This window comes from Colletotrichum godetiae (genome assembly GCF_030913485.1).
Source record: "Colletotrichum godetiae strain CBS 193.32 chromosome Unknown BDP55scaffold_42, whole genome shotgun sequence".
Taxonomy (NCBI): Eukaryota; Fungi; Ascomycota; class Sordariomycetes; order Glomerellales; family Glomerellaceae; genus Colletotrichum; species Colletotrichum godetiae.
Window position 1 is genome coordinate 229,015 of NW_026851290.1, and position 11,592 is coordinate 240,606.

At 52.9% G+C, this 11,592-nt stretch overlaps 2 protein-coding genes across 2 annotated transcripts; both read left to right on the forward strand.

Annotated features, from left to right (window-relative positions):
• The first annotated feature begins 3,123 nt into the window (after positions 1-3,123).
• On the forward strand, positions 3,124-6,718 carry BDP55DRAFT_282085 (importin-beta domain-containing protein). Its single transcript, XM_060566479.1, has 5 exons — positions 3,124-3,326; positions 3,431-3,897; positions 3,959-4,143; positions 4,201-6,371; positions 6,424-6,718. Exons 1-5 carry the CDS (start codon positions 3,269-3,271, stop codon positions 6,594-6,596), a joined length of 3,054 nt encoding a protein of 1,017 aa, XP_060425963.1. The 5' UTR covers positions 3,124-3,268; the 3' UTR covers positions 6,597-6,718.
• Positions 6,719-9,862: 3,144 nt separating this feature from the next.
• On the forward strand, positions 9,863-11,067 carry BDP55DRAFT_674697 (uncharacterized protein). The gene has a single exon (XM_060575675.1). The coding sequence runs from the start codon at positions 10,150-10,152 to the stop codon at positions 10,732-10,734; it is 585 nt and encodes a 194-aa protein (XP_060425964.1). The 5' UTR covers positions 9,863-10,149; the 3' UTR covers positions 10,735-11,067.
• The last annotated feature ends 525 nt before the right edge of the window (positions 11,068-11,592 follow it).

Below are 11,592 nucleotides of genomic sequence, written 5' to 3' on the forward strand. Positions count from 1 at the left end.
TTCTTTTTCAACAGTTCTTACTTGAGATTAAGGGAACGGTGTTTAGGGGCAAAAAGAAAAAGGAGCCAAAAAAAAAAAAGATTCGGTAGAGTTTGCGGACGAGCATAAAGGGGCTTGTTGACCTCACCTGAATACGGAAAGGACCCGAGCGATCATGAAAATGGAACGGGCGAAGGTGGAAAGGTACCGGTAGGTTTTTTGATATGGAGCCTTCTCCCGGCGATTGCGCTCCGGTGAAGTGGGAACTCGGCCCACACCGAGGACGGGGTGACCAGGCCAGTTGACACGGGGACCGACATGGAGGGGTCAAAGACGGCATCCCTGGGAAATTTTTTGGTTCATCAGGGCTGAGGACTTGGAGATTCACGGGTACAAGCGGAAGTCTGAAGATATATGTGTCATGCCAGAGAGCGTCTCAAAGTCTGCTGTTATCCACGTCTGCCATAGAGTTGAATCTGAGTTGACAGGAATGATGGTGGCAGACTGAGGTGCCCTGGGGATGGGATGGAGGGGGGGGAGGGGGGAAAACGAGGGACGACGGGGACGAGGAGGGGTCTGGAAGGCGCCGACCTACCCTTTGAGTTGACAGGCACGACAGGCACGACAGGCACCGTGGGACGGGCGGTGAAGGAGAAAAAACAGCAGGTGCAGGGGAGGGGCTTCTGTCGGTAGTGGGGTTCCTGACAATGGCCGGGGCAAAAGATGAACCAATAACAAGACTGCGTTGACGCCTCGGGCTGCCCTGATGCCATACCGCTTTCAGGGCGAGTGGAGGCGGTGGGCGGCGCACTTTTGCGTTTGCTTGCCTTTTGCTTCCTTTTCTGCCGGAAAAAAAAACATTGTTCAGAAGTGAGGTACCTTTAGCTGCCAGCTTAGGTAATGGAGTCTAAGTAGTGTCTGAGGGGCATAACGTACCTACGGAACGCACTCCTAGACTGCTACTTCTTCTGCTCTCGTGGGGACATTGTGGTACCTCACTTGGCGACATTCAGTTGCGACAATCAAGAAGGAAGCAAACATTCTCCAGCAACCCAATGCACAAATTGGTGAATGTGGGTAAAGATTGAGCTACTGTGCGAATACCTGCACACCTAATAAAGGTCCAGGACGAATAAGGTGGGTGGGAAGGAGGGCAGTGTGAGGGTAGCATCAACCAATTCCATGGATTTCGTGTTAGCAGCCGGTCCCCTGCTTGCTTGGACTTGCAAAGGACGATATTCCCACACAGACACACACCTTTTCCTGCCGCTCCCCATTTCCCTGAGACGCGGTAGCAATCCCCGTGGGATCTTGTTCCACAGGGGGAAAATGGGAAAATACCAAAACAAGCAACAGCACGGTATCGTGACACGAGGGTTTATTCGTCTTGGGATGATGGGTGAGGAGTATCGTCTCATCCAACCCCCCCGACGTCTCTTGTCGTGCGTGATGAGAGCATTGCCAGATGACATCCATCGCCTTGAACTGTTGGTTCATGTTGAGACGGCAGTATTGTGACACAGGTCGAAGTGCCCTCTGCGTCAACTATAGAGTCAGGAGAAGCGCATTGCGCGCTCTGAGGCCTGAGGTTGGGAATCCTGAATCCGTCGCAACCATGAGAATAGAGGTTCACTGTCCACCGCATTCCAGCCTAGCCGTGACTGTCATTGCCGTCTGACACCCGCCATCGTCAAGGCGAAAGGAAAATAAAGGGTCAGTATTGCTTTTTGGGAAGGAATCCAGAAAGGTGAAAGTCATCAGGCAGAAAACCTGGCAATGCCTTGACAGACTCTTTCCCCGTAGGCAGGACCAACTTGCCGCATTACAAAGTTGGAGACGCTTTCCGTGCAGGAGGCATTGTCCATTGTTGTGATCTTTCAGAGCTGGAGAAACCCGCCGGTAGCCAATCATCTCATTAGACACGTACATCAGACACGCACACAGACATTTCTTTCTTCCCAAGACAGAACAGCAGACAGAAAGCCAAAAGTCAAAGACAGACAACCAGCGACAAACTCGCCCGAGTCTTCTTTCCCTGCCCGCCTTACGTTAGTTACCTGAGTTAAGGTAGCCCGCCCCTGCCCAGAAGCCAATCCGACGCCTTCGCACCAACAACAACCCGCTACACGTCAGGCCTGAACAGGTAAGCCCATTCAATGCCTTAGCAATTACCTTATGGAACTTGAAAGCATCTAGCAGTACTTGGCTCTACCCTAATATCCCGGTGCGACACGAGGTACCCAGCCAAGCCTAAGGTAGCTGATGGAAGGTACCTCTGGACTTTGGTTCCTGTCCCCTTCTTTCCTTTCCCTTTTCCTACTAGACCCTTCATTACTCCCCCTACCACACACATTTCAGCCAACTTTCCTTACCGTCCGTCCACTCAGTCAGTTATTCAGCACCTACTCACCTCAGACCGTCGACCCTTGCGTTTTTGGCTTCCCGTGGTTCCTTGACCTGACTTACCTTGCCTTCATTCGCACGCAGCAAGCCCAGCCCAGCCCAGCCCAGCCCAGCGACCGCACACTCAACACGCAGTACCTTACGAAGTACGCAGTACTCAGCAGCCCAGTACATACCTCAACGCAGCGACGCCCACACCCGCACCGCACCGCACCGCACCGCACCGCACACACGCACGCACACTTCCACTTCCAGTACCTTACGCCCACACACGCCGTACCGTACCGCCGTCGCCGTGGCATGCCCCGCCATTTCGAGGCAACACAGTCGACCCGCCCAAAATTTTGTCTTCACCACCCGCACCGCTTTCCTTCCTCTCAACTCCTATCCCGCCTTCGCCTCGACATCACCCCGTCAATTCACCCAAGATGGACACCACGGCGATTCGAGGCCTGCTCGCGGCCAGTTTGGACCCCGATGCCGACACGAGACGGCGGGCTGAGATTCAGCTGAAGCAGGTATGAACACGAGAAACTTTTCTCTTTTTGCCTTTCCCACCCGTCCTCCTTTCCCGCTTTCGCTTCCTAATGCCCCCTTCTCGTGTCCTGAGAGATCCCACCACCCCTCCCCCACGAATGGCCCCTCCATGACTGCGCCAGGGACGATCCGCACTACATCGCACCGCACGCACATATACAGACGTATACAACATGGACGAGATGCATCCCTATCGGCAACATTTCTTTGCACCGTCGCGGGCCTGTTGCCCGCATCAGATGGCCGGCACCGGGTCTCACGGGGCATGGTCACGGAGTGACCCTTGATGTTGGATTTGCTGGCTAACCTATTTTTTCCTGCCACCTAGATCGAAGAGCACCCGGGGTTTATGGACGTTCTCCTCGAGGTCCTTCAGAACGAGCAAGACAACAGTGTGCGACTATCAAGTACGTGGACACCTCCTCTCGAATCCCGTTGCCCCTCTACTCAACCTTGCTCCCGTATGGCTTCACCCAGCCAGGCAGACATACTAAACGGTCCCTTGTCTTAGCCGTTATCTATATCAAGAACCGCGTAAATCGCGGATGGGAAAAGTCGGACCACAACCCGAATGATACACAAATCGCCGAAGATGAGAAGGCGCGCTTCCGCGACCGCCTGTTGCCCATCATGGCCGCCTCTCAGGGGCTGGTCCGGCAACAGTTGATCCCCGTCCTCCAGCGCATCCTGCATTTCGATTTTCCCGAGAAGTGGCCCAACTTCATGGACTACACCATGCAGCTCCTGAACACGAACGATGCCGCCTCTGTTTTGGCTGGTCTGCAATGTCTTCTCGCCATCTGCCGCGCCTACCGATTCAAGTCTTCGGACGGCGACAACAGAGTCCATTTCGACAAGATTATCGAGGCTAGCTTTCCCAGACTGTTGGCTATCTGCAACGAGCTCATCGCGCAAGAGAGCGATGAGGCTGGCGAGATGCTTCACTTGGCCCTCAAGGCTTACAAGCACGCGACCTGGGTAAATACAAAGACCTTTTGTTGTATCTGGCTTTGTATCATCTTGGCTGACACAGTCCTAGCTCGAGCTTTCTGCGTTCCTTCGCGCCCAGCAAACCAACTTTGGCTGGTGCACCGTTTTCCTCCAGACCGTCTCAAAGACTATTCCTGCCAGCGCCATGGCCGACGATTCATACGAGCGTGAAAAGCACCACTGGTGGAAGGCTAAGAAGTGGGCGTACTTCAACTTGAACAGACTGTTCATCAGGTAATATTTGGCTCACCATCCTTTCAACACTCCGAGGGCTGGCTAACGTTGTAATAGACACGGCAACCCCCAATCTGTCACCAATACAAAGGACGAGGACGCCGTCCGTTTTGCCAAGGAGTTCTCCGCCACGATTGCGCCCGAGATCCTCAAGCACTACTTGGCCGAGATCGAGAAATGGGTTGCGAAGACGGCCTGGCTCAGCAGACCCTGTCTGTCATACACTTTGGTTTTCCTCGACGAGTCGGTACGCCCCAAGGAGATGTGGAACCACCTGAAGCCTCACCTGCAGAACCTGGTGATGCACTTCGTATTCCCTGTCCTTTGCCTGTCAGAGGAGGATATCGAGAAGTTCGAGGACGAGCCCGATGAATACCTCCACAGGAAGCTCAACTTTTACGAGGAGGCCTCGGCCCCCGATGTTGCGGCAACCAACTTCCTCGTCGGCCTGACGAAGAATCGAAGAAAGCAGACCTTTGAGATCCTCAAGTTTGTCAACGCGGTGGTCAACGAGTACGAGCAGGCTCCGGAGGACAAGAAGAACCACATCGCCAAGGAGGGTGCTCTGAGAATGATTGGCACGTTGGCGCCGGTCATCCTGGGCAAGAAGAGCCCTATCGCCGACCAAGTCGAGTACTTCCTCGTCCGCTACGTTTTCCCCGAATTCACGAGCCAGCAGGGATATCTGCGCGCGCGGGCTTGCGACACCATCGAGAAGTTCGAGCAGCTCAACTTCCAGGACCAGAACAACCTCCTCACCATCTACCGTCACATCCTCGACTGCATGGCAGACGTCGCGCTGCCTGTACGTGTCACTGCCGCACTCGCCCTGCAGCCTCTTATTAGACATGACATCATTCGCACCAGCATGCAGCAGAGCATCCCTACCATCATGCAGCAGCTGCTCAAGCTCGCCAACGAGGCCGATATCGATGCCCTTGCCAACGTTATGGAGGATTTCGTCGAGGTCTTTGCCACCGAGCTGACGCCATTCGCTGTTGCTCTCAGCGAGCAGTTGAGAGACACCTACCTCCGCATCGTCCGTGAGGTCCTGGACAAGAACAAGGACAACGGTGAGGATGAGTTTGGCGACTACCTCGACGAGAAGAGCATCACTGCTCTCGGTGTCCTTCAAACCATCGGTACTCTCATTCTTACCCTCGAGAGCACTCCCGACGTTCTGCTTCACATTGAGGCTGTCCTTATGCCTGTTATTCAAGTCACTCTTGAGAACAAGCTGTACGACCTGTACAACGAAGTCTTCGAGATCATTGACAGCTGCACATTTGCTGCCAAGGGCATCTCCCCCACCATGTGGCAGGCTTTCGAGCTCATTCACGCCACCTTCAAGGCTGGCGCCGAGCTCTACCTTGAGGACATGCTGCCTGCTCTGGACAACTTTGTCCAGTACGGTGCTGGCCAGCTGGTGCAGAAGCCCGAGTACATTGAGGCTCTCTTCTCCATGATTCAAGATATGTTCAACGACAACAAGGTTGGAGGCGTCGACAGAATTTGTGCTTGCAAGTTGGCTGAGGCTATGATGCTGAACCTCCGTGGCAACATTGACAACTACGTCTTGCGTTTCATCGAGTTCGCCATGACCGTCCTCACTGCTCAGGATGTCAAGGTCAAGGCTTACAAGATCCACCTTATGGAGCTGGTCATCAACTCTATCCACTACAACCCCATTCTCACTCTGCACATCCTCGAGACCAAGGGCTGGACGAACCGATTCTTCAGCTTGTGGTTTGGCAGCATGTCCAACTTCACCCGGGTGCACGACAAGAAGCTTTGCATCGTCGCAATTGCGGCTTTGCTCAGCCTTAAGGCCGACCAGGTCCCTCAGAGCATTGCCGTCGGATGGCCTCGCTTGCTGCAGGGCGTAACTGAGTTGTTCAAGACGTTGCCTGCCGCTATGAAGAACCGCGAGGAGGCACTTCGGGACGACTACCACCTTGACGCAGGCACGTACGACTATGGCGAAGAGGATGAGTGGGCTGAGGATGAGGCCAACTGGAACGTCGAGGACGAGCCCGAGGAGGAGGAGACCAACGAAGGCCGCGATGAGAGCACCGCGTACCTCGAGTTCTTGAACGAGGAGGCGCAAAAGTTCAGCCGGGGCGTTGACGACATTGAGTCCGAGGACGACCTTGGAGAGGACAGCGTTCTGCTTGAGTCTCCCCTGGACAAGGTGGACCCCTACCAACTTTTCAGTGCGACTTTGATGAGTAAGTTCCAGACTTTGCCGTTTTTCTTGAACAGAGGCTAACCCCTGAGCAGAGATGGAAGAGGAGCAACCTCAATTCTACCAGTCCCTTGCGTCACATCTCACCGCTGAGGACCAGGCCGCCCTGCAGGGCGTCATGCAAAAGGCAACCGAGAATGCCCAGGCTGCCCAACTGGCTCTTGCTCAGCAGCAAGGTGCCGCCCCTGTCAACGGTGGTGCTAGCTAAGAGCCCCACCGGAGATTTCATCGATGACCGAGCCGGGCCCCTCATCCCGCTGTGAGGATCGTGTCAAGAGTATAGTGATCTCTGACCGCCCCAGCTCAGAACTTATGAGGGAGACGCGAGATGATCCGAAGAGCCACCGCCGCAATGCAAAGTCGGTGGACAAGGCTCGAAGCTGCCAACTGTCGATGTGGACGAGCGGCTGCAGGAAAGACTGACGAGGCAAAGATTTACGATTACCCCATTCCTAAAAGATTACAAGAGGTCCAAAAGGAAGAAGATCTTCAAGAGCATTAGAGCGTGCAAACGATGGCCGGAGGCCAGCTGGATATGAGAGGGAGGTGTATGGAAAGACTGAGTGGTCCCCCGCAAAAAACACAGCCTCCCCTGTCGTCGGCAGTTGTGGAGGAGGGAGTAGGAAGGGGGGAAGACGGGACTTGTTGTTGTTTCTGCTCGGATTTTCAATGGGCGTCACAGAGGATGTTCCGATTGTCGTCGTCGTGGCCGTCTTTTTATTTTGAACCGGCGGCAGGCATAGCATCGTACGGGAGGCCCGCGTGTTGTGTGGATGTATAGCTCATGATGCCCCAGGTCGTAAGTAGTTAAAAATTCCCCCAAAACCCTCCAACAATACAAAAATCATTTCAACACTTCTTGGTCCTTCGTTTCGTTGTTTGAAGGATTATTTATAACTGCTCAGAAGTTCCATGTCACATCCTGGTTTGGAATCCCTTCCTTCCAATGCCGCCCCGTTGCCTCGACGGATTGGGCCAAGCCAATGATACTAAGATGCACATGGCTTGTATGTTGGAGGGCTAGTGACACGATAGAGAAGACGGCGGCTTACCCATGTGGATCAAAATATCTTGCTCTTTTGGTAGCCAGGCTATGTCCGTGTCTGTCTAGCCTTACATCCCGTCTAGGACTGTCGCTTTCTGCTGCGAAGTAGCTAGGCTGTCATACAACTGATAGGGGCATGTGAATAACTGCCCACCGCGCAAAAGATACGTGGTTTACTTGTTTGTGTGGACATCAACCAGCTCAACCTGTTGCGTCGTCGGCTTAGGACAGCATAATCACCGACCAAGTGAGGAAAAAACGCAAAAATACATGCAACACCAGGCATTCGCCAGTCGTCACCGACCTGACTACTACTCTGGCCCTCACTGGCTTGTCTATGGGAGAGCGGACGGGATCCCGAATTCTCCAGTGGGTGTGGTCGCATGTGTTGGAGGTAATGGTTGGGGACGATCATGAAGGGAGAGTTTGGGGTGTGAGTTACTAGATGTAGGGAGACTCTTATTATCCATAACCTAAGTGATCAAAGGTTCATCTAATTATTTGGCCCTTTGAAAGTAGTAGACTTCGAGGTGACACTACCCAGGAGGAAAACGGGATGTAGGTGGTTGGTGAACAGCTCGAGTTAAGTCAGGGGGGTCGGGAAAGATGTTGGATATCACTGACGAACATGCAAAAATATGCCAAGCAAACACCGATGAATCTTGCTCCTTTTTCTCTTGGCACTGTCGTTCGACCTAACATTCTATATAATGTCAGTCATGGTGAACCTGTGTGGCCACTCTCTAGATGCATAGATATCGAATGAAGCTGAAGAGTCCTGCTCGTGTTAGTAAATGTCACCCTTTTAACAATCTCAATCCACAGTGATTCTATTAGGCGAGAGATTGGGCTGTCGACCTCGGAGTCCTCTGGTTTTCAAAGTATAAGAAACTCCTGTACTTGTCCAAGCAGTCACTCAACATTCTCCTCGCTCGCTGATCTGGTAGTAACCCTACCATATCACTATCCTCTTCGCTATACCTCTCTCTTCTCGGCGCCACTAGCTTCTTTCTATTTAATCATTGGTTCTTGCATAATCATCACTGCCTAGTGGGAATTGGCGACGATAAGATAAGACATTGTCAATCGCGACCTAGGCAGGTATTCGACGACAACTCCTTCCGAACATATCTGAAGGAAGGGAGTACGGGCGAAAAGACATATAAACACAACTTTTTTCTCATCCACTCACCAACTTATACTCCTCAGCATCAACACATTCAACACACTCGGCAAGGCCAGTGTCTTTATCTACCTAGCGATTTACAGTTATTCTTTCTCTTGAAACCTGGATATTTGCCACCTACACGAGAAGCACAATTTCTGGTGGAAAACACGATTTACGCCTTGGTTGCTCGCAACTCACGGCTTCACACGGCTACATCCTGTTTCCCTGATATCAGGAATCGAGTTTTTGCGGGCTGACTTCAGGCCGAAGAGTCCCCAGATCCTGCCCAGCTTCTTGCCGTTCTGAAGCGAGAAGCTTCCAATCGCTTTGATTCGAAATTGGTCTTACCTAAAAGCTTTTGAAAGGCAGGCTCATCCGGAAACCGCTCCTCCCTCCTCAGATTCCGCACCTCCTCCTTCTGCCTTTACTCAGCCTTCGAACTTGGCGACTTGCCAATCCCCAAACCATCTGCCGCAGCTCTACATGAACACATCAAAGCCCGCAGGAATGCCTTCCCAACAGAGCCAAGCCAAACCGGTGACGCTGCAGACGAAATTGACCGCACCTCCCCTGGCTGCGCTATCTTCGCCTTCAACTTCGTTCTTCGCAACTGCTCAATTACAGGCAATCTCACCCGGGGCAGCCGCTGGAAAAGGAACGCCGCAGCCGATTGTCCCTTCCCAATCCGCTTCTGTTGGCCAAGTGACAGCCAAACCAAGCAAGAGCGTCAACACCAACGACTCGCCTCGGGCGACTGCAGCTTTACCGCAGCACCCTCCGGCACAAGTTCCTACTCAGGAGGAAGCGAAGTCTTCCCTGAAGTCCGCCATTATGCCGGCGAAGCCATACAAGGGTGAGAGGTTCGATGGTTGGAAGAGATGGGCCAGGCGCCAGAAAGATCCCAGCTATGAACGCTACCCAGCCTCAAGTAAGGTTGTCGACACTCACATTTCCGCTGTCCTTTGGGACTCGGATATGAAGAAGCCAAAGGCACTCAGTGAGCAGAGAGCGTATGGCGACTTCATAAAGGACTGGAAGGCAACCAAGTACGAGCAACGGCCCCCTTCGGCGCCGTTGATGGAGTCGATCCGACTTATCAACAGTCTCAGCCTACCGCAGGATATCGTCACCATGCTCGAGATTGCTGGCTGGGACGCGACCAAATGCTGCAATCCGACATTGCCACACTTTGAGAAGAAGAAGAAGAAGAAGAAGAAGCAGCTTGCCAGAGTGTCGCCCAGTTTGAAGCGTTCCTCTGAGAAATTGGAATCCAAGTCGGATAACAATGCGGAGGTGGTTCTGGCTGATGACAAGCAGCAAAAAAGAGGATCTTCCTTTGACACCGCGATCTCCTTGCTCGAGGATCACGAAACTGAGGATGCTCAGCCCTCCGACCAATTTGCCTGGCAGGCTTCATCTTCTGCGGAAGTTGCGACCAGCAGTCCCGAGAAGGCTTTGCCGCTACCAGCCACTTTTCAGTCACCAAATCCATCCAGTGTCATTGCCAGTCAGAACGGAAAGTCGTCGGCCGGTTGTCATCTCCAAAGCATGCCCGATGCCGAAAGTGAACAGGCTTCAGAAATCGACGGCGTCGCCAAGCCTGCCAAACAGCTGACGAACGAGACGAAGTCAACTACATCGATCAATCAAGACGTCAGACTCTTGTCCAATAAGCCCCAGAGCCCTTCACCGTCCTCCTCTATAAGAGGGAAGCGAATTTCTGCGAAGGACCTACGACGAGGCCTTCACAAGATCAAGAAGCTGGCTGCTCTCTCGGGCAACCATACTATTGAACTTCAAGACCAAGGCGGTCAGCTCCTCGCCCAAACACAGAGACTCGACAACCTTGAGCGCACTGCTAGAGACCAGGCCAACAATATCGACAAACTCGCCATGAGACTGGAGGCACACACAGATTTCCTCAAGAAACAAAACTTAGCGATGGCCCAGCTCCGCAACGATAACCAGGCCCTCTGTACACATCTCCAGGACGTGCTCTTCCCCCTCGCCCGGGCCGTCAATGCCATGCAAAAGTCGACCAAGAAGGACAAGAGAACGCTCGAGTCGAATGCGAAGAGAGCCAATAAGGAATTGAAAGATTCGAGGCCGCGGGCAGGAACACCGAGGCTCTGAAGCGAGGTACCCGGAATCTTGGTCAGGTTCTGGGGGCTCCCCAGGGCGATAGAATGGAAGTGGATGGACAGCTTCTTTGATTCGAGATTGGACACGCTGGCGGAGATAACGTGGTGTTAAGGGAGGAGTGTTTTGGCAGCGGAATGGATGTGAAGCATGGAGCGCATTTGGAGAGTACCTACTTACATGAGAGGGCGAACTATCGCGATCATCTCTTTGGGTGATCAACAAGATCTGACTGAGGAGAGGTTCCCGGTTAACAGTGGTGGAGCTACATCCAGCGAAATAGATAGACTCGTACGCATCTCTACTTTTTCGGTACATAAATACAGCGATTCATTACATGGTTCGTATCTTCTCCTACTTCCCCTAGGATAGTAAATCAATGGAGTGACTGGTCGACGGCGTAACCAAAGCCAACAAGACCGAGGACGACGACGAGGATCGGACCGTCTCGGCAGCGAGTACCTGCTTCATAGGTTTCACTCGCAGAGAAGACGGCACATACATCACAAATAATGGACACAAGCAAGTATGATCGCGCATATCAACAAGACAGCATGAGCCTTGAGAAACATTTGAATTTGAGTAGAGGTAACTTTGAGGTAAGAACCAAGCGTGACCTCTCGCCGTATGACAGCGGTGAAAAAATAAACCCAAGACTCCATGACAATGCAAGCTGGGGGGGAAAAAATATTGAACAGTCCATGGAGACGCATGCCAATTTCGCGCGCTCTCGCAACAGGCGGACAACCTCCCCGTGATCGACCAAAATGAGCAACTTCAAGTAGACCTCTGGCGCTGGCGATGATGATTGCTGCGTTTGGGAACATGGTATCCATCCTTCCGGGGATGCAT